This window comes from Nothoprocta perdicaria, unplaced genomic scaffold (genome assembly GCF_003342845.1).
Source record: "Nothoprocta perdicaria isolate Ctin4 unplaced genomic scaffold, notPer1 scaffold_121, whole genome shotgun sequence".
NCBI classification, from domain to species: Eukaryota; Metazoa; Chordata; class Aves; order Tinamiformes; family Tinamidae; genus Nothoprocta; species Nothoprocta perdicaria.
The window spans coordinates 1,047,953-1,064,260 of record NW_020454328.1 but is presented as its reverse complement, the minus strand read 5'-3'; the positions used below and the strand labels follow the sequence as shown (position 1 = coordinate 1,064,260).

General features: G+C 67.3%; 1 protein-coding gene across 1 annotated transcript in view; it reads right to left on the bottom strand.

Annotated features, from left to right (window-relative positions):
- ARHGAP23 (Rho GTPase activating protein 23) overlaps positions 1 to 16,308 on the bottom strand; it is a 24,256-nt gene that overhangs the window by 661 nt on the left and 7,287 nt on the right. Inside the window, exons 2-26 of the mRNA XM_026054398.1 lie at positions 16,126 to 16,272; positions 12,990 to 13,169; positions 10,860 to 10,884; positions 9,725 to 9,817; positions 9,523 to 9,601; positions 9,357 to 9,411; positions 8,039 to 8,873; positions 7,703 to 8,002; positions 7,218 to 7,373; positions 6,730 to 6,841; positions 6,596 to 6,653; positions 6,251 to 6,388; positions 5,872 to 6,174; positions 4,327 to 4,388; positions 3,982 to 4,109; positions 3,750 to 3,868; positions 3,491 to 3,646; positions 2,451 to 2,529; positions 2,296 to 2,369; positions 2,076 to 2,165; positions 1,683 to 1,808; positions 1,548 to 1,589; positions 1,357 to 1,450; positions 356 to 387; positions 5 to 243 (exon numbers count right to left, since the gene is read on the bottom strand). Coding sequence (XP_025910183.1) covers positions 5 to 243; positions 356 to 387; positions 1,357 to 1,450; positions 1,548 to 1,589; positions 1,683 to 1,808; positions 2,076 to 2,165; positions 2,296 to 2,369; positions 2,451 to 2,529; positions 3,491 to 3,646; positions 3,750 to 3,868; positions 3,982 to 4,109; positions 4,327 to 4,388; positions 5,872 to 6,174; positions 6,251 to 6,388; positions 6,596 to 6,653; positions 6,730 to 6,841; positions 7,218 to 7,373; positions 7,703 to 8,002; positions 8,039 to 8,873; positions 9,357 to 9,411; positions 9,523 to 9,601; positions 9,725 to 9,817; positions 10,860 to 10,884; positions 12,990 to 13,169; positions 16,126 to 16,272 — 3,722 coding nt within the window. The remainder of the gene's footprint in view (positions 1 to 4; positions 244 to 355; positions 388 to 1,356; positions 1,451 to 1,547; positions 1,590 to 1,682; positions 1,809 to 2,075; positions 2,166 to 2,295; positions 2,370 to 2,450; positions 2,530 to 3,490; positions 3,647 to 3,749; positions 3,869 to 3,981; positions 4,110 to 4,326; positions 4,389 to 5,871; positions 6,175 to 6,250; positions 6,389 to 6,595; positions 6,654 to 6,729; positions 6,842 to 7,217; positions 7,374 to 7,702; positions 8,003 to 8,038; positions 8,874 to 9,356; positions 9,412 to 9,522; positions 9,602 to 9,724; positions 9,818 to 10,859; positions 10,885 to 12,989; positions 13,170 to 16,125; positions 16,273 to 16,308) is intronic.

Sequence of the window (16,308 nt, the reverse complement as noted above, 5' to 3'; positions counted from 1 at the left end):
GCGCGCGTCCGGCGCGTCGTCGCGCGCCGCCGGCTGCCCGGCTCGGGGCGCTCCGGGTGGCCCCGGCGCCGTGGGGACGGCGGCGGCGGCGGCCGCCTGCTCCCGGTGCTCGCCGTCGTCGTCCGTGCTGCTCCCCGCGCGCTCGGCCTCCCGCCGCTTCCTCCGCTTGCGGGTGACGGCCGAGACGAAGGGCAGGGCGAGCGGCTCCCGCTGCGGCGGCTCCCGGCGCGACGGCCACGTGCCCTGCGCGGGGAGGAGGAAGAGGAGGAGGAAGGTCAAGCCCGGGCGCCTGCGTGGGGCCGGGCGGGACCCGGCAGCTGCACCGCACCCTGCCCGACGCCCCAGCTCCTCTTACCTTGAGCTTGCTGGGGCCGCTGTGGGTCGAGTCTGCAAAGAGAGCGGAGAAGGGCGGTCAGCAAGGCCCCAGGGACTGGGGGTGCAGCAGGGATGGACGGGACGTGGGACCCACACGGGGGACACGCTGCAGCCGTGCCCCAGGACGGGGACACGCTGGCAGCTCGTGCACACGGGGACATGGGAGCGAGCGGGTCTGCATCGCACGCCAGGCCGTGGCGGCTGCAGAGGGGACACAACAGGATGGGGGGGATGCTCCATCGCATCCGCTCAGGCGGGGGCCGCCCGGGTGGGTTGGGATGTGAAGGATGGGGACACCGCGGCGGCCGCTCCCTCCCGCCCCGCGCGCCTGGGGGGACTGGCAGCGACCAGGAGAGAGCGGGAGGGGGGCACTGATGTCCCCTGCCCAGGGCATGGGGACCCCCAGCCCGGACCCCCACGTCGGGGCCAGCAGCAGCCCCAGCATCACCGCAGGGAGAGGCCGCTAGAGCGGTGGCACCCCCAGACCGGGGGCTCCGTGGTGACCGCGAGCACCGGGGGCACCCCGGGCACCCCGGGCCTGTCCCCCCACCCTTGTCCCCTCCCGCTCTCTCGAGGCCGCGCGGAGGAGGCAGCGCATGAGCAAGGCAACCCCGGCATGGACACTGTACCCGCTCTAGCTCTCCAGGAGGTCCGCTGGARGAGGAAGAGGAGGAGGAGGAAGAGGACAGCACAGAGGAGTTCAAGGAAAGAACATAAGAAGTCAGTTGAATGTCAGAGCAGGCCGAGGACAGGCTGGCCACGCGGTGGGGGGCTCGGCACAGCGGGGACAGGAGGGACAAGCGCCAGAGAGGAGCTGCGGCGGGTGCGGGACGGAGCGGGGCCGGCAGTGTGGCCGGGACGTCCCCGCTTCCCATGGGAATGCCCTGGGAAGAAGGGCAAGGATGGGGGCGAGGATAGGGGCGAGCCAGAGCCGGGGGGACCGGAGAGCGCCGGGGACGTGTCCCGGCCGCTCGTCCTCACCTGGGGCGTCGGCGGGCGCCGCGGTCCTGCCGATGTTGGGCAGCAGGTACTCGATGTTGGGCACAGATGGAGCCTCCTTCTCATCCACAGGGGTCTGCAAGRGGGGAGACAGGGTGGTCAGGGCTGGATGTCCCCAAGGACGCTCTGCATTGGGACCCTCCTGGTGCTGCATCCCGTTGCCCCTCACTCACCTTCTCTCCCTTGTCCTCCTTGTCACTGAAGAACCAGTCAGCCTGCGGGGGTGGCACAGCGGGGTCAGCATCTGTCCCCACGGTCCCCCACAATGTGGGGACCCTGTGGCCACCCCCAGCCGCTCGGGCACTCACGTGCTGGATGAGGGTCTCCACGATCTTGTAGCGGTCGGGCATGTGCGTCACCATGTCGGTCATGTTGTCCTCGGAGGTGCGCACGAGCGTGGGGCCGAACACGAGCGCCAGGTTGCGGGGCTCCATCTGCGAGCAGGGCTGGGCTCATCGCCTGCCCGTGCCCCCCCAGTGCTCCCTCCCGACCCCCCCTCGGCTTTGGGGGCTCCGGATGGTGCCGGCTCCCTCCGCGCCGCCCCAGGAGCCGCAGCTCGGCCCCCTGCATGGGGACACAGCCGGGATGAGGGCCCCGGAGTCCGGGCTTGGGACACCCTCCTTTTCTCCTGCAGCCCCCCCAGCCTTGCCCAAGACAGGCGGTGCTGCGATGGTCACCTGTACCATCGCGGGCCACGGTACCTTGTTCTTCTCCGAGTGGTCCGCGATGGTCTTCAGGTGGCCCACCAGGAACTTGAGCGTCTCATAGTAGTGACGTGGCAGGTCCCGGATCTGCGGGAGGCACCAGGTGAGCTCCCTGCTCCACGGCGCGTCCCGCTCCGTTCCCACGCGGCACCGGGAGCAGGGACAYGGGGGTGCAGCCCCCGGCCAGGCACTCCCCGGCCCCTCCGTGCCCGCGTACCAGCTTGCGCAGGGTGCGCATGCGCTCGCTGGCGTCCTCGATGCGGTTGGCCTCGATGAAGTCGTTGTACTTGTCTGCAAGGCGGCGCGGGGCGCTGAGCGGGGCGGCGGGCGCGCGGGGGTCCACGCGGCGCCCAGCGCGCCCAGCCCACTCACCGTCCGTGAAGAGCGGCTCGGGCAGCTTGCGGAAGAAGGACTTCAGCAGGCTGCTGATGACGTTCAGGTCCTGCCAGCGCTGCGGGGACACGGCAGGGTGCTCAGAGGGAGCAGCCCCGGGGAATGTCGCCACCCCGAGCCATGCGGGTGGCCGCGAGTGGCGGGACGCATGTCCCCATCGCCACGGACAGCAGGGAGGGGACAGGACATAGAAAGGCCTCCCCACGGAGGTGACAGCGCTATAGGGAGATGCAAGGGGACACAGGTGTCCCCACGAGCTGCTGCCCACACCGCCCTCGCCACCGCTAGGTGGCCCTGCACCTCCGAGAGAGGCCACCGGGACGGGGAGATGGGAGCGTGATAGAGATGGGAGCACGATGGAGATGGGAGCAGGATGGAGATGGGATCAGGATGGAGATGGAAATGCAATGGAGATGGGAATGTAATGGAGATGGGAGCGTGATAGAGATGGGAGCAGGATGGAGATGGGAGCAGGATGGAGATGGGAATGCGATGGAGATGGGAATGTGATGGAGATGGGAATGTGATGGAGATGGGAGCAGGATGGAGATGGGATCAGGATGGAGATGGGAGCAGGATGGAGATGGGATCAGGATGGAGATGGAGCAGGATGGAGATGGAAATGTGATGGAGATGGGAACACAATGGAGATGGGAGCAGGATGGAGATGGAGCAGGATGGAGATGAGAGCAGGATGGAGATGGGAATGCGATGGAGATGGGAATGTGATGGAGATGGGAGCATGATACAGATGGGAGCAGGATGGAGATGGGAGCAGGATGGAGATGGGATCAGGATGGAGATGAGAGCAGGATGGAGATGGAGCAGGATGGAGATGGAAATGCGATGGAGATGGGAACATAATGGAGATGGGAGCAGGATGGAGATGGAGCAGGATGGAGATGAGAGCAGGATGGAGATGGGAATGGATGGAGCTAGGAGCACGATGGAGCCGCACGGAGCCAGGTGCCAAGCCGAAGAGCATCCCAAGGGACAGGACTGCAGCGCCCGGCCCTCACCTCGTCCTGCAGGTTGATCTCAGTGGCGCCCTTGTTGAGCTGCTCCTGCAGGCTGGACACCACRGCGTTGTTCCCGGGCACCCGGTAGATGCCCATGTACTCCAGGCCTCTGTCCTCCACCACCTTGCAGCAGGCTTCGACGATGAGCGGGACGTTCTGCGGGGACACGCGGGGCCTGACGCACGTGCCGCATGGGCACCCAGCACCGCGTGTCCGCAGCCCCTGTCCCCTGGCGCAGGCGGCCGTCACGGGGCTCCACCTTGTTGTCGGGGGCRGGCTGGCACTCCTCCAGCCTCACGCCGAAGGCTCGGGGGGCAGATTTCTTGTTCTTCTTCATGATGTTGATGCCCCAAAGGGCTTTTTGGGAGCTGCTCTCATCTGGAAGGAAACACAGGAGGCTTTTGCTGAGGAGCCAGGGTGGGAAGTGGCAGGAGGGTCCCTCTGTGTCCTCTGCTGGGGTCCCCGCGGCCGGTGGGGTGCCCCAGACGTACCTTTCGTGACGGCCGCGTCCTGCCGCGGGGACCGGGGCGCGCTGGTTCCTGTTGGCTTCAGGAACTCGCCTCGGATCCCCAGCCCGCGAGCGCCCTTGGGCGACGAGTCAGGCTTGGCGCCGGCGGGGCTGCGGGGACAGCGCGCCGTTGGAGGGGGACCCAGCAGCCGCCTTGCAGGGACGCCCCCTGTCCCCCCGCGTCCCCGGGCCTGGCGAGGAGGTGCCGCTGCCCGCGGGCGCCCGGGGCCGCTCCGAGCCCTTGCTCCGAGCCCCGGCCCTGCCTGACCACGCGCGAGCTCCCAAGCTTGCGGGCCGCCCCGCTTCGGGGCGCAGCCCCGCTCCGTACCTCACTTTGCGGTAGTCATTTAACTTCTTGTTGATTAGCGCTTGGCTGGCAAAGCCGGGGTCCTGGGGGGCAGAGAGAAGAGGGAAGGGGGGGCTTGAGCGGCGGTGTTTGCCGGCGGTGCCGAGCAAGCCCTCGCTGCGCCGGGCCGCCCGAGCGCCCGGCCACAGGGCTCTCCGAGGCCCCCGGCCCGTGCTCGCCGGAGCACATTGGTGACCTGTGGCGCCCGCGAGCCTCACTCCAACCATGAGCATCCTTCCAGCTGTGAGCATCGCTCCGACCACGAGCATCGCTCCACCTGTGAGCATCCTGCCAGTTGCGAGCATTGCTCCAACCATGAGCATCACTCTGCCCATGAACATCCTTCCAGCTGTGAGCATCGCTCCGACCACGAGCATCGCTCCACCTGTGAGCATCCTGCCAGTTGCGAGCATTGCTCCAACCATGAGCATCCTTCCAACTGCAAGCATTGCTCCAACCATGAGCATCACTCCACCCGCAAGCATCCGTACAACCGCGAGCATTGCTCCAACCATGAGCATCCTTCCAGCTGCGCGCATCACTCTGACCATGAGCATGGCTCCACCAGCGAGCATCCGTACAAACGTGAGCATTGCTCCAACCACAAGCATTGCTCCAGCCACGAGCATCCTTCCAACCATGAGCATAGCTCCGACCACAAGTATCCGTATGACTGGGAACATCACTCCAATCCTGAGCATCGCTCCATCCACGAGCATCCTCTGGCCACGAGTATCCTCTGGCCACGAGCACCGCTTTGCCCRTGAGCATCGCTCCCACCGCGAGCATCCGTCTGCAACCTGGGCACCTGCACCTGCCCTTGCCAAAGCCACCRCCAAGGCTGCACAGCATCCAAAGCCAGAGACCTCTCCAAGGAGCACGGGCGGCTATCCCAGCTCCTGACAGTGCCGTGTGCTCCAAGCTCTGCCAGCTCTGCACGGAGCACCGCAGCATTGCTCCTCCAGCAAGGATGGCAGGAATCAGAGACCRCTCTGAGCTCATCACACCCAAGGGACACAGCCAAGCCTGCCACGAGCCAGGCACAAACACCACGAGCAAATGAAGCCCAGACCAGTTATTGGGCTCTGGGAACAAGTGAGTGCACCCAGCTGCACTCCGGTGCATCCAGCCCCGCGCATCCCTATGGGGGAGCCGCCCTGTCCGGCTCAGACCCCACTGCCCACGGCCGAGCCGCAATCCCTGATGCTGCTGCCACTGGGAACACTGCCAGGAATACCGCCGGGAATATCACCAGGAACACTGCCAGAGCACTGCAGAGCGGGATGCATCYAGCTGCTCCGCATCCCCCATGCTCCCTAATGCCAACACCTGCTGCATGCGGCCGGGCCCATCGCAGGCACCGTCCCCGTCCCTGTCCCCGTCCCCGTGCCGACCGAGCCGCTCTTCTTGCCCTGCCGAGCCCCGTGCGCCGGCCGGCGGGAGCAGCGCGAGGCAAAGAGCCGGGAGAGCCGAGGCGGTTAGCGCCGGGAGAGCCAGAGGCAGCCGGGAGCCCCATGTGGCTCTCACCTCGCCCTCGGCCTTGCCGTTCTCCCTGATGGCTTTGATCCAGGCCAGCATGTCTTCCCGATCCTCTGCCTGAAAGAGATATTCACAGAAGTCAGCGGTCGTCAGGCGGAAGACGTGCTTCCTCTTGGTCTCGCTGTAGGAAATGTCCACCAGGCACGCTCGGACGCTGATCGGCGGCTCCTCCTCACCTGGGGCCGGTGGGGCGCAGGTCAGCGCCTCCCGCCTGTCCTTGCACAGGGAAAGCGAGCGGGCGCGCAGCACGGCGAAGACCCGCTTCCACTGCCGCATGCCGCCGCCAACTTTCTGCGGGGAGAAGGGAGGCGCTCGGAGCTGCCCGGCGGCTCCGGGGGCTGCGGGACGGGCGCCGGCGGGAACCCACCTTCCCCTTTTTGGTGAGGATCTGCTTGTAGTGGAGCCAGCCCTCTCTGCGCACGTCGCTGAACGGCACGTCCGAGAGGTCGCAAGCGGAGTGCCTTTTGGAGCGGGTCTCCTCGGACGTGCCCAGGCTGTCCAGGGACTGCAGGAGGGGAAGGGGCAGCGCTGGGTGACGGTGCTCGCCCTGCTGCAGCACCAGGGGCCATCCCGGCACGATGGATATTCCACAGATATCCCGCTGGGGATGCCCAGGTGAGAGAAACCCCCAAATCCAGAGCAGACAATGCAGGGGACCCGACCAGAGGACATCCCAAGGGACCCGCGCTCCCGGCAGCCGCCGAGTGCTCACCCCGTCGGTGAAGAAGCTCCTGAGCATCCGCAGGCTGGGGACCCGGCTTGGCAGCCTCCTGCAAGGGAAGCGGCACCCTGTGAGCGGGACAGGGCGGCAGGGACGGGGCGGGCAAGTGCCGGGGCCGGCCCTACCTCAAGATCTTGCCCTCGTCGCGGAACGTGTTCAGGCCGTCGTCGCACGACTTGGAGCGCTCGGTCGTGATGGCCAGCAGGTAGGAGGAGCGGCGGCTGGCCTTGATGCTGCCTGGGTCAAAGGGACACCGAGGTGAGCACCCGCAGCGCTGCATGGGCTCAAGGAGGTGCAAGGACCCAAGGGGATGTGCAGGTTCAGGGAGATGCATGGTCCTGAGGGGATGYGCGGGCTCGAGGGGATGCATGACCCTGGCTTAGGAGGAGATGCCGGCAAGGAGCTGGTTCAGCCTGCGCTGATCTCAGGGAGGTGAAAGGCTCGGCCCTGTTTTGTTGCATGGTTTCAAATCCACCAGAGAGCACCGAGCAAAGGGGGGCGGGCAGGGGGACCCAAAAGAGGCAGCGCTGCAAGGGAGCCCTGGCTTTGGTCGGCTGGGGGAGAGCAGCAGGGAAGGGGGGCAACGGCAGCCCTGTCCCGTCCTGGCACTTACTGCAGTCCTGCGAGTAGTGGCGGCTCAGGGCGAAGGCGAAGGAGGGCGAGGAGGGGCTGGTGCTGATGGCAGGCGCCGAGTTCATGGCGCTGGAGACCACCGAGGAGGCCGGCACGTGCTTGGCCTTCAGGTCGATGCTGGGGCTGGTGGGTTCGTCTGCAAGAGGGGACAAGGGGGGATTCAGCCGCAGCAGCGGCAGGAGGGGATGGGACAACCCCGCTAAGAATTCCCCATCCAGGGTCTTCTCACAGATGCCAGGTCCCACCTAGAGATGCTCTCCCACTGCCAGCAAAGCCACTTAGTAGGACATGCCACCTCCATCCGGGTGGTCCCTGCGGAAGACTTGTCCCCATTGCATCCCAGTCTGTCCCCCTGCATGGGGACYTTTCCACTCTGCTCTTGTGCACAGGGTCCCGAGGATGCTCCGAGACCGGACAACCCACCCCGCAGCCAGCAGCAAGTCCAAGGTGCAGCCCTCGACTCACCGATGAAGGGGATGGAGGCCAGGGAGTCCTCGGGGGCTGCCAAGGGGGCCACGCGCCGGCCGGGCCGCTCGCCCGCCGCTCTGCCGCCCGGCTCCGCCTGCCTGGCGTCGGCGGCCAGCACAAAGTTCATCTGCCGCAGCGGAGCGGGTGCCTTGCGCCCCGTGGGCGGCTTCTGCCGCAGAACCACCTCCTCGCGCCGCTCCTCGCTGGGCGGCTCCGGCGTCCGCACGTCGCTCTCCATCCTCGGAACGGCCTCGGCAGCCTGGGCGGGCAGTGGGCTGGGATGCGCCGGGGGGGCCGCTCCATCGGGGCAGGGTGCGGGTTTGGATGCCGGGCGCTGCGGGATGCTGAAGGTGGGAAGGCCGCCGAAATGGGGGTCGCGGAAGGAGAGCGCGTGGAGCAGCCCGGTGCGGCGCTGGAAGGACGGGCTGTAGCTGCGGTAGCCGATGTAGCCGCCGTCGTCGGCGCTGGGCAGGTTGGGCTGCGACGGATGCTTGTGCACGGGGGCGGCGGGCGGCTCGCGGGGCGAGGAGGACGAGGAGCAGGAGGAAGGCGCGTAGCCGGGCTGGCCGGGRTGCGTGGCGGGCACTGTTGCGGCCCGGCCTGGCTTCTCGCTGCGTGCGCAGTGGCGCCCAGCAGGCTCCGGCGCCTCGGCGCAGCGCCCGTAGGCGCCCAGGTGGTTCTCGGAGCGGGCGCGCGGCGCCCAGGCGGATCGCGGCTGCTGCAGCAGGGTGTCGTGCGAGGCGCTGTGCGGCCAGCCCCGCGCCGCCGGCCCCAGGCGCTCGTGCGAGGCRCTGCGGCAGCGCGGCGCCAGCCCGTGCCGCCGCTCCTCCGAGGCGCTCCGGCGAGCTTCCCGGCTGCAAAACCAGCGGCACAGGGCCTGCTGGCACTCCTGCCGGCTGGGCGCCGTGCGGCTCCGGTGCTCCGCGGGCTGCTTGCTGGGTGCGGAGGACGCCGACGAGCTGGGGCTGCCGTGGCTGCTGGCAGCGGGTGGCGGGGACACGGGGCCCGGCGCGGGCGCGCGGCCGCTCCGTGCGTCGGCCAGCGGCTCGGCCCGAGCCTGGAAGGGGTAGGTCTTGCGCGGGTAGCACACGGGGGGCGGCTCGGGGATGCTCTGCGCCCCACCGGCGTAGGGCTCGTTGCCCTTCAGGTAGGCGTCCTGCGAATAGGCCTGCGGGGCACGGCGGCGCTCAGGGACGGGCACTGCGGCTCCCGCCYGCCAGCGCCGCCCGCCAAAGCGCCAGCGTCCTGTCCCGCTGCCCYGGGTGTCCCTTTCTGCAGCCGGGCYCGCCGAAAGGGGCAAGCCGGGATGGAGGAACGGCAGGAATGTGGCCGTGTGGGCGGTCACCAGCAGTGTCACCACTGGGAAGCCCTGGGTCAGACACTGCTGGACCAGGCAAGTGGCCGCAAAACCTCGTGCGTCCCCATCTGCGGCGGGCACATGGGAGCCCCTAACAAAAGGCCATGTCCCCATCCTTCCCACCCATGGGAATGCCAGTATTGCCAGCAAAGCCCAGGCAGCCCTTGCTAGGGAATCCGCGCCCTGGGAACAAGACCAGCAATGCTGGCAGCAGTGGGATGGAGCTGATGGAGACACCCTGGGGAGCGGAGCGCAGCTGCCCTGGAGCCAGGCGGCTCCTTGCCCTGGACTCACCAGCTGCAGGATGTCCTCGTCCTTGGGCATGATGGAGAGCTCCAGCACATCGTCACTGCGGAGAGAGCGGTGCTGCTCAGGGCGCTGCGCTGGGACCGCACATCGCTGTGCCCCCAGCCACCGTGTCCCCTCCGTGTCCCCCCTGCGCCCCCATCCCCAGCGTTACCTGTTCTGGATGAGGGCGATGACCTGCGAGTAGGTTTTCCCAATGATGCTCTCCCCGTTCACCTTAACCAGACGATCTCCTGCGGGATAGAGGAGGAGGTGACGGCTCCGCACGCAGGGGAGCCCCCGGGGGGGCAGCCTCATCCCAGCCCCAGCCGTTCTGCACAGCCTGGAGCGCAGGGGGAGCGTGGGGAGCGTCTCACCTGTGCGCAGCCCAGCCCGGTGCGCGGGCCCGTCCTCCCGCACGCTCTTCACGAAGATGGTGTCCATGGGCTCCAGGCGGCTCCGGGGGGGACCTGCTCCRGGGGGCAGAGCACATGAACAAGCAGCCACGCCGCCCTCACACACATATGCACTGCCGTGCACACGCATGCACGACTGTGCATGTGCACACACTCTGCACATGCATGCACAGCTGCCCTCATGCGTGCACAAGCATGCACATACGCTCTGCACATGCATGCCCTGCTGCATACACATGCACTCTGCACATGTATGCACTGCTGCCCTCACACACGCATGCACAAGCATGCACATCCATGCACACATGCTCTGTACATGCATGTACACACACTCTGCACATGCATAGCTGGCCTCACACACGTGCACAAGCATGCACACACTGCACATGCACGCACATGCATTCTGCACATGCATGCACAGCTGTCCTCACACATGTGCACAAGCATGCACATCCATGCACACATGCTMTGTGCATGCATGCACGCKCRTTCTGCACATGCATGCACAGCTGTCCTCACACACACGTGCACAAGCATGCACATCCATGCACACACGCTCTGTACATGCATGCACATGCACTCTGCACATGCATAGCTGCCCTCCCACACACGTGCACAGCCATGGACACGCTCTGCACATCCATGCGCACGCGTGCCCCCGTTTCACTCACGCTGCCCCTCACCCTCCCCTCCGCTCCCTCCCGAGCCCGGCGCTGCAGCCCCGCGGCCCCGGCGCTCCTGTCAGCCCCGGCTCCGTCAGCGCCGATGGGTTCTGACGGCATCGCCTCCGCTCAAGTCACCCGCAGCCTCCAGGAGCAGCGCTGGCCACGTCCCCGTGTCCCCGTGTCCCCGTGTCCCCATCCCACCGTGCACAGGGCGATTGCACTGCCACAGTCCCCTCGGTCTGTGCCCCAAAGGGCTTTGAGGACACCCAGCTCTCCCGCCCATGCCAACGGCACCGGAGCACGGAGCCGCCTCATCCCAGCCTGTATTTAGGGCTGTGCTACCCATGTCGTGGCCACCAGACAGACCCTGCAAGGGTGTCCCTGTGCCAGAAACGCCTGGATCACCCCACAGCGCAGGGGAAGCTCCTTACCCGCTCGGTTGCCGTTCTCCTCTTCCTGCCAAAGGAAAAGAGAAATAGTGTCGGGATGTGGTGGGATGGGGTGGGCAGGGGGGGCYCGGGTGGGGAATTCGCCCCCATGGCTGAGGACCCTCTAGAGCCCTCCAGGCACCTGGAGCCTCCTGCTACCGCCGGTAAAATTAACTGTGACACTGGATCCCCCGGAGCTGTAAGTGGAGCCGGTGGCCAGCGGGCTCGGGGCAGCGCCGGGGTCCAGGAGCCCATTGCAGGGACAGAGCAGGGAAGGGGAATGTGGTCGGGGGGGCACAGGGCCTGACCCTGCACCAGGTGCCCAGGGCTCCCCGGAGCCCGTGGGCGCGGGGAGGGGGATGCTCCCGGCCACGGCCCGCGCAGCAGCACGGTGCCGGAGCCGCGGGGAAGGGGCCGGGGGCAGCGGGGCCAGGCCGGGCCGCCGGCGGGGCTGTTGCCGCTATATTTAGCGCTGCGATTGCTCGGCGGGACGCGTGTCCCGGCAGGGAGCCACGTGCGCGGCCCGGCCGCGGGCGCCGGCGCTGCCGCTTCCCGTGGCCCGTGGCCAACGCGAGCTGACAGCGAGCGCGGACGGGCACGCACGGCCCCGCTCTCCCATGGCCAGGGCCAGCCGGGCAAGGACACGGGGACGGGGTGGCTCCTGGGGACACGCTGCGCTTGGGGACAGGGACGGCCCAGGGCTGCTGCCAGAGAATGATGCACCAAGAAGGAAAAGGCGCATCCCAAGGGGTGCTCCAGGCGCTGGCAGGAGGAAAGGGGCTGCTCCTTGCCCCGCAGCACCCRGGGCCGACGTCACGGCCGGCAGTGCCAAACCGGGCCACGAGGAATGCGGAGCGCCCGTCCGAGCGCCCGGCCCTCCCCGCTGAGTCAACGGCACCGAAACTCCGCGCCCGGCGCAGCTCCCGCCACCAGCGGTGCCACCTCCGGATGCCTCCCGGCAGCTCCGCTGCCTCCGGAGCCAGCACCGGGGCTGTCGGCAGCTCTTCCTGAGGCAGCTCCATGTGGAGGCTTCAGCCGGCATTGCTGGTCCCACTGTCTTCGCCCCGCTGTGCTCAGCAGCACAGGGCAGGATCAGTCCCTCATCCTTGGCCGTTCCCAGGAGAATGCGTCCAGGTGGGAGATGTGTGCAGCAAGGAAGCGAGAGGCTCGGCACGGAGCCGGCTTGGGCGGGTCCAGCACYGGCTCCTGACCAACGTCCCCTTTGCAGGTCGCCATCTCCTCTTCTCCGGTGCCACAGAAGGGAAAGATCCACATTCCCAGCACAGAAAGGAGAGATTCCCAGAAGAGGAAGCCAAAGCAGGAGCGTGGGAAAAGCAGCATCCCAGACAAGGCTGAGAGACTCAGAGCCGGTTCGGCAGCAGCTCCCGGCGTGACCGGGGGCGCCTTGTTCCTCCCGCCCCATGATTCACTTCCCACCGTGTTTCCCTGTCTGCCGGGGCACAGAACAGCCCGCGCTGGTCCCGCAGGGCACAGAGAAGCGCTGGAGCCTTCTGGAGCGAAAGCTGAGGAGCCGGCGCTGGCTCCGGAGAGCGCAGACGGGATCGTATCCCAGCGCTTTGCAGGATGCTCGGGAAAGCAGAGCCAGAGCCGGGGCTGCCACCGCGTTGGTGTCACCGCAGTGCTGGTGACACCGCAGTGCTGGTGTCACCGCAGTGCTGGTGTCACCGCAGTGCTGCCCGAGGCCAATGCGCACCCCAGGTCCCGCCGGGCGGCCAGCCGGGCTGGCGAGACGCTCCAAGGATGGTGGTCCCTGTGCCACCGGTGCCTGTGTCACAAGTGCCGGTGCCCAGCACGGCTTGCAGAGCATCCCAGGCTGAAGCGCTGCCATTTCCCCCAGCTTCTCCTGGCATTTCTGTCCATTGCAAGGAATGCCAAGACACTCAGTGCTCAGGAGTCAGAGCTGGCGATTCCCTTCTCCAGAGGGAAGAGCTCCSGGGTGTCTCTGGAGACGGTGCCGGCTCCTCCTCCTTCCTCCGAGCGCGTCTCCGAGCAGCTCAGCGCCGCTGGGACGGCAGATGCCCAACAACCCTTACCAGGACCAGCAGCAGCAGGTCTCCCCCCCRGCATCCGCCCCCCATCCCGTGGGGTCCCCGGCGCGGCGCCCGGCCCTACCTTGGAGCACGAGTGCACGGCCGACTCGGGCGGGTACACGATGAAGTGGCGGAGGGTGAAGCCGAAGCCGCCCTGGGGGCTCTTGCGCAGCGCCACCGCCTTGGGGCCCACCCAGGGGAAGGGCTCCTCGGGGGGCGCGTTGTCGTTTGGAGACGCCCCATCTCTCCGGCCCGGCGTCGGCTGCGGGGAGCAAAGAGCCACGCGTCACTTTGGTGGCAGCGGGTCCTGGCACCCTCACCGCAGGGCAGCCCCACAAAGCTGCCCTGAAAGCATCTTCAGGGCAGCATCCCTGGAGCAGCATCCCCGGAGCAGCATTCCCGGAGCAGCCCCCGTACAGCAGCTTCCAGGGACATCTTGGGAAGAGAAGCACCAGGAAAAAAAAGCGGGGGGGAAAAATGAGCTGCATCCATCACTGCTGGTGTCACCATCCACAGGGGTGAAGCATGTCCCACTTTTCCTGCAGCACTTCAGAACCCTGGAGTCCATGGGATGGTGCCAGCAAAGTCTGGAGGGAGGCAGTGTTGGAAACAGGGTCTGGCATCCTGTGAAGGAAGCGGGGATTTGAAGGGGATCCAGGAGCACACGGGGGCTGGAGCAGGAGGGGACAGTTACTGGTAATAACCGGGAGCAAGCGGGGGTGAGCCGGAAAGCGGCTTCCCGGGACACGCTTGGCCAGGAGGCCCAGGAGCCGCTTTCCAGAGCCAGGTCTGGGAGCCGGCACCAGTCGGGGCCCTAGGGCAGGATGTGTCCTGGAGCGGCTCCCGTTGCTCCACGCCTCAGGCTGAGCCGCCTCCTCCTCCTCCTCCTCCTCCTCCTCTTCCTCTTGCTGTCATTATGTGGGCACCAGGGCAGGCAGCGAGGGAAGGTGAAGGGATGAAGGAGGGAGAGATGAGGCCAGATCCAGAGGAGAGGCAGGGCCGGAGCAGTGGGAGGCACAAAGGGACCRGGCACAAAAAGCCTTTGTCTGGTCCTGAGGTGCCCTGAGCTGCCAATGGGAACTGCCAGGGCAGGCAGCTGGAGCAGGGCCGTGCCCAGCATCGCGGTCCCCGCTGCCCAACAGTGTCAGCACCCATGGGTGCAAACCCAGCACCTTGTCCTGCTGCAGCACAGCCATTCCCTGGAAGCAGGATCAGCGGCCCGGCAAAGTCAGTCCAGGGGAGTGACTCACACGGGGAWCCTTGGGGGTTTTGCTTCATCCCATGGCAGCAAAGCAGGGGGCAAGGGCAGCTGTGGGCACCCACTGGTGGCTGTCCCATGGGTGCCACGATGGGCGCTCCAGTCCTCGCTTTGCAGCCACGAGGGGAGGCAAAACCCCTCCCTCAARCCCTGTCCTTCCTCCTGGAGCTGCATCCCTCCAATCCGGCTGCCTCGGGCACCAATCCTGTATCCCGAGTGGGTACGCAGCACCCAGCAGCACCCAGTCCATCCCCACGAGGGACAGGGCTGCGGTGCAGAGCCCGTCACCRGCACAAGGGGCTCTCACAAGGCTGTGACCCGAATCCCTCCCTGGGGCTGCGGGAGGTGACGCTGCAGCAGGAGCCGGCGCTTCCCGCGGGCCGCGCGCGCCCCGGCGCCTCTCCCCATCTGCGCTCGCCATTGTCTGGGCCGCCGGCGCGCTGGATTATTTTTAAGCTGACAGCTGAATGTGCCCTGCTGATCTTAACCAGCCCCGACAAGCCCCGCGGAGGGCGGTGGCGGCAGCGACACCAGCTCCGCTCGCCGGCGCTGGGGACGGGGCAGCGCCGGAGCTGTGGGGCGCCCACAACACGGCCCCCGTGTGCTCATTACAGAGCACTTAGCGGTGGCACCAGCTGCCCCAGGGACCCCCGGGACCCCCATCGCCAGCCCCGTTGGCCTCCCGCTGGCCGCRGGACCTCACAGTGGTTCTTTCCCACCTGCCTGGCCAGGCTCCCACTTGGCACCAGCCAGGCAGATGCTGCAGGTGCCCAAGTGGGATCCAGCCTATCCAGGTCCCCACCCTGCAAATCCACGGACCCCTGGCTCAGAGCCTGGTCCCACCTGGGCACAGCCCATGCAGGAGCTGMAGAGAGGCCACAGAAGCGCTTGCATTAAAAACAGCTTTTAGCCTTGACAGTCCATATCACCCTCCTCTGATCTCTGCTTGCAGCTGGATGCAGAAAGTCACCTGCTGCAAAGACCCAAGGGGACRGTGCGAGCGGATGGGCAAGCACAGCCTGTGCCGGGCCAGGCTCTCCTCACCGCGCCCCCGTTCCCCTCCTCGCCTGCCCCGGCTGGGGCACATTTGGGCTCAGAAGTCACTGACTGGGGCTCATACAAGATGACACAGCCCTGGGATAAAATAGTCCCCGACGGCTGCTCCCCGAAGCAGTGGGGACCACTGGCACTTGACACCTGATTTGTCATCTTGGCCATTTGCTCCCGACTCCCTGTCCCCTCTCCCTGCAGGAAGCCTGTTATCTCCCTGCCTTTCCTCTTTATTTTATTTGCAGCCCAAGCCTCCTGTGTGCTGCAACCAGCTGCGGCCCCCTCATTAACACAGTCCCCCAAAACACCAGAGCCCAGACCCCGCCAGGAGCAGGGCCAGCCCAGTGAGGGGGATTCATTGCCCTCCTTGTGCACCAACCGCTTGAAACTTGGCCAAAGCAGAGCCGAGGTGCTGCCGAACCTCCCTCGGCCCTGGCACTAGCAAGAGGAGTCCTGGCAGAGCAGCCGCCGGCGCTAACGCGCTGCACAAAGCCGGACACGGTTGTTTTCAGAAGGACACGCACCGAGCCCGTCACAATAATCGTTTGTGCAAGCGGAGGCACAGCCCAGCGCTGGGCAGGCTGCCCGCCCCGGCTCGCCYGCGTGCCCGCAGCCCCCCAGCACCCCGCGCGTCGCCCCGAGACGGACGGCACAGCACTTCCCCACCCTTCCCCAGTTTCTGAGCAGCCCGTCACCCTCCAGCGAGGCACAGAATCCAGGAATGGTTGTGGCTGGCACAACAAACTGCACACARCCCTCTCCACAACGGGGTGCCAAGGAGCAGAGACCTCCCAGGCAGAGCAAAACCCTCGGACACCCCCCTTGCCCTCCCCGCCTCCGGGTGCCCCCCGCTCCCAGGGCAGGAAGGGAGGGAAGGCAGCGAGGMCCCCCCCGCTGTCGCCCGTCTCACCCTGCGGGGCCGCGGTCGCGCGGGGGCCGCCCCGGCGCGGCACAGGCTGCTCAGCCAGATGCAGCGCGGCTCGGGCGAGCTGCAGTCCACGCCGACGGCGCGCTCGGCCCTCCAGGCGCGGCGGGGCCGCTCCACGCTCCACAGCGCCTTGCCCACGGCGGGCACGGCGGCGGGCGGCGGGCG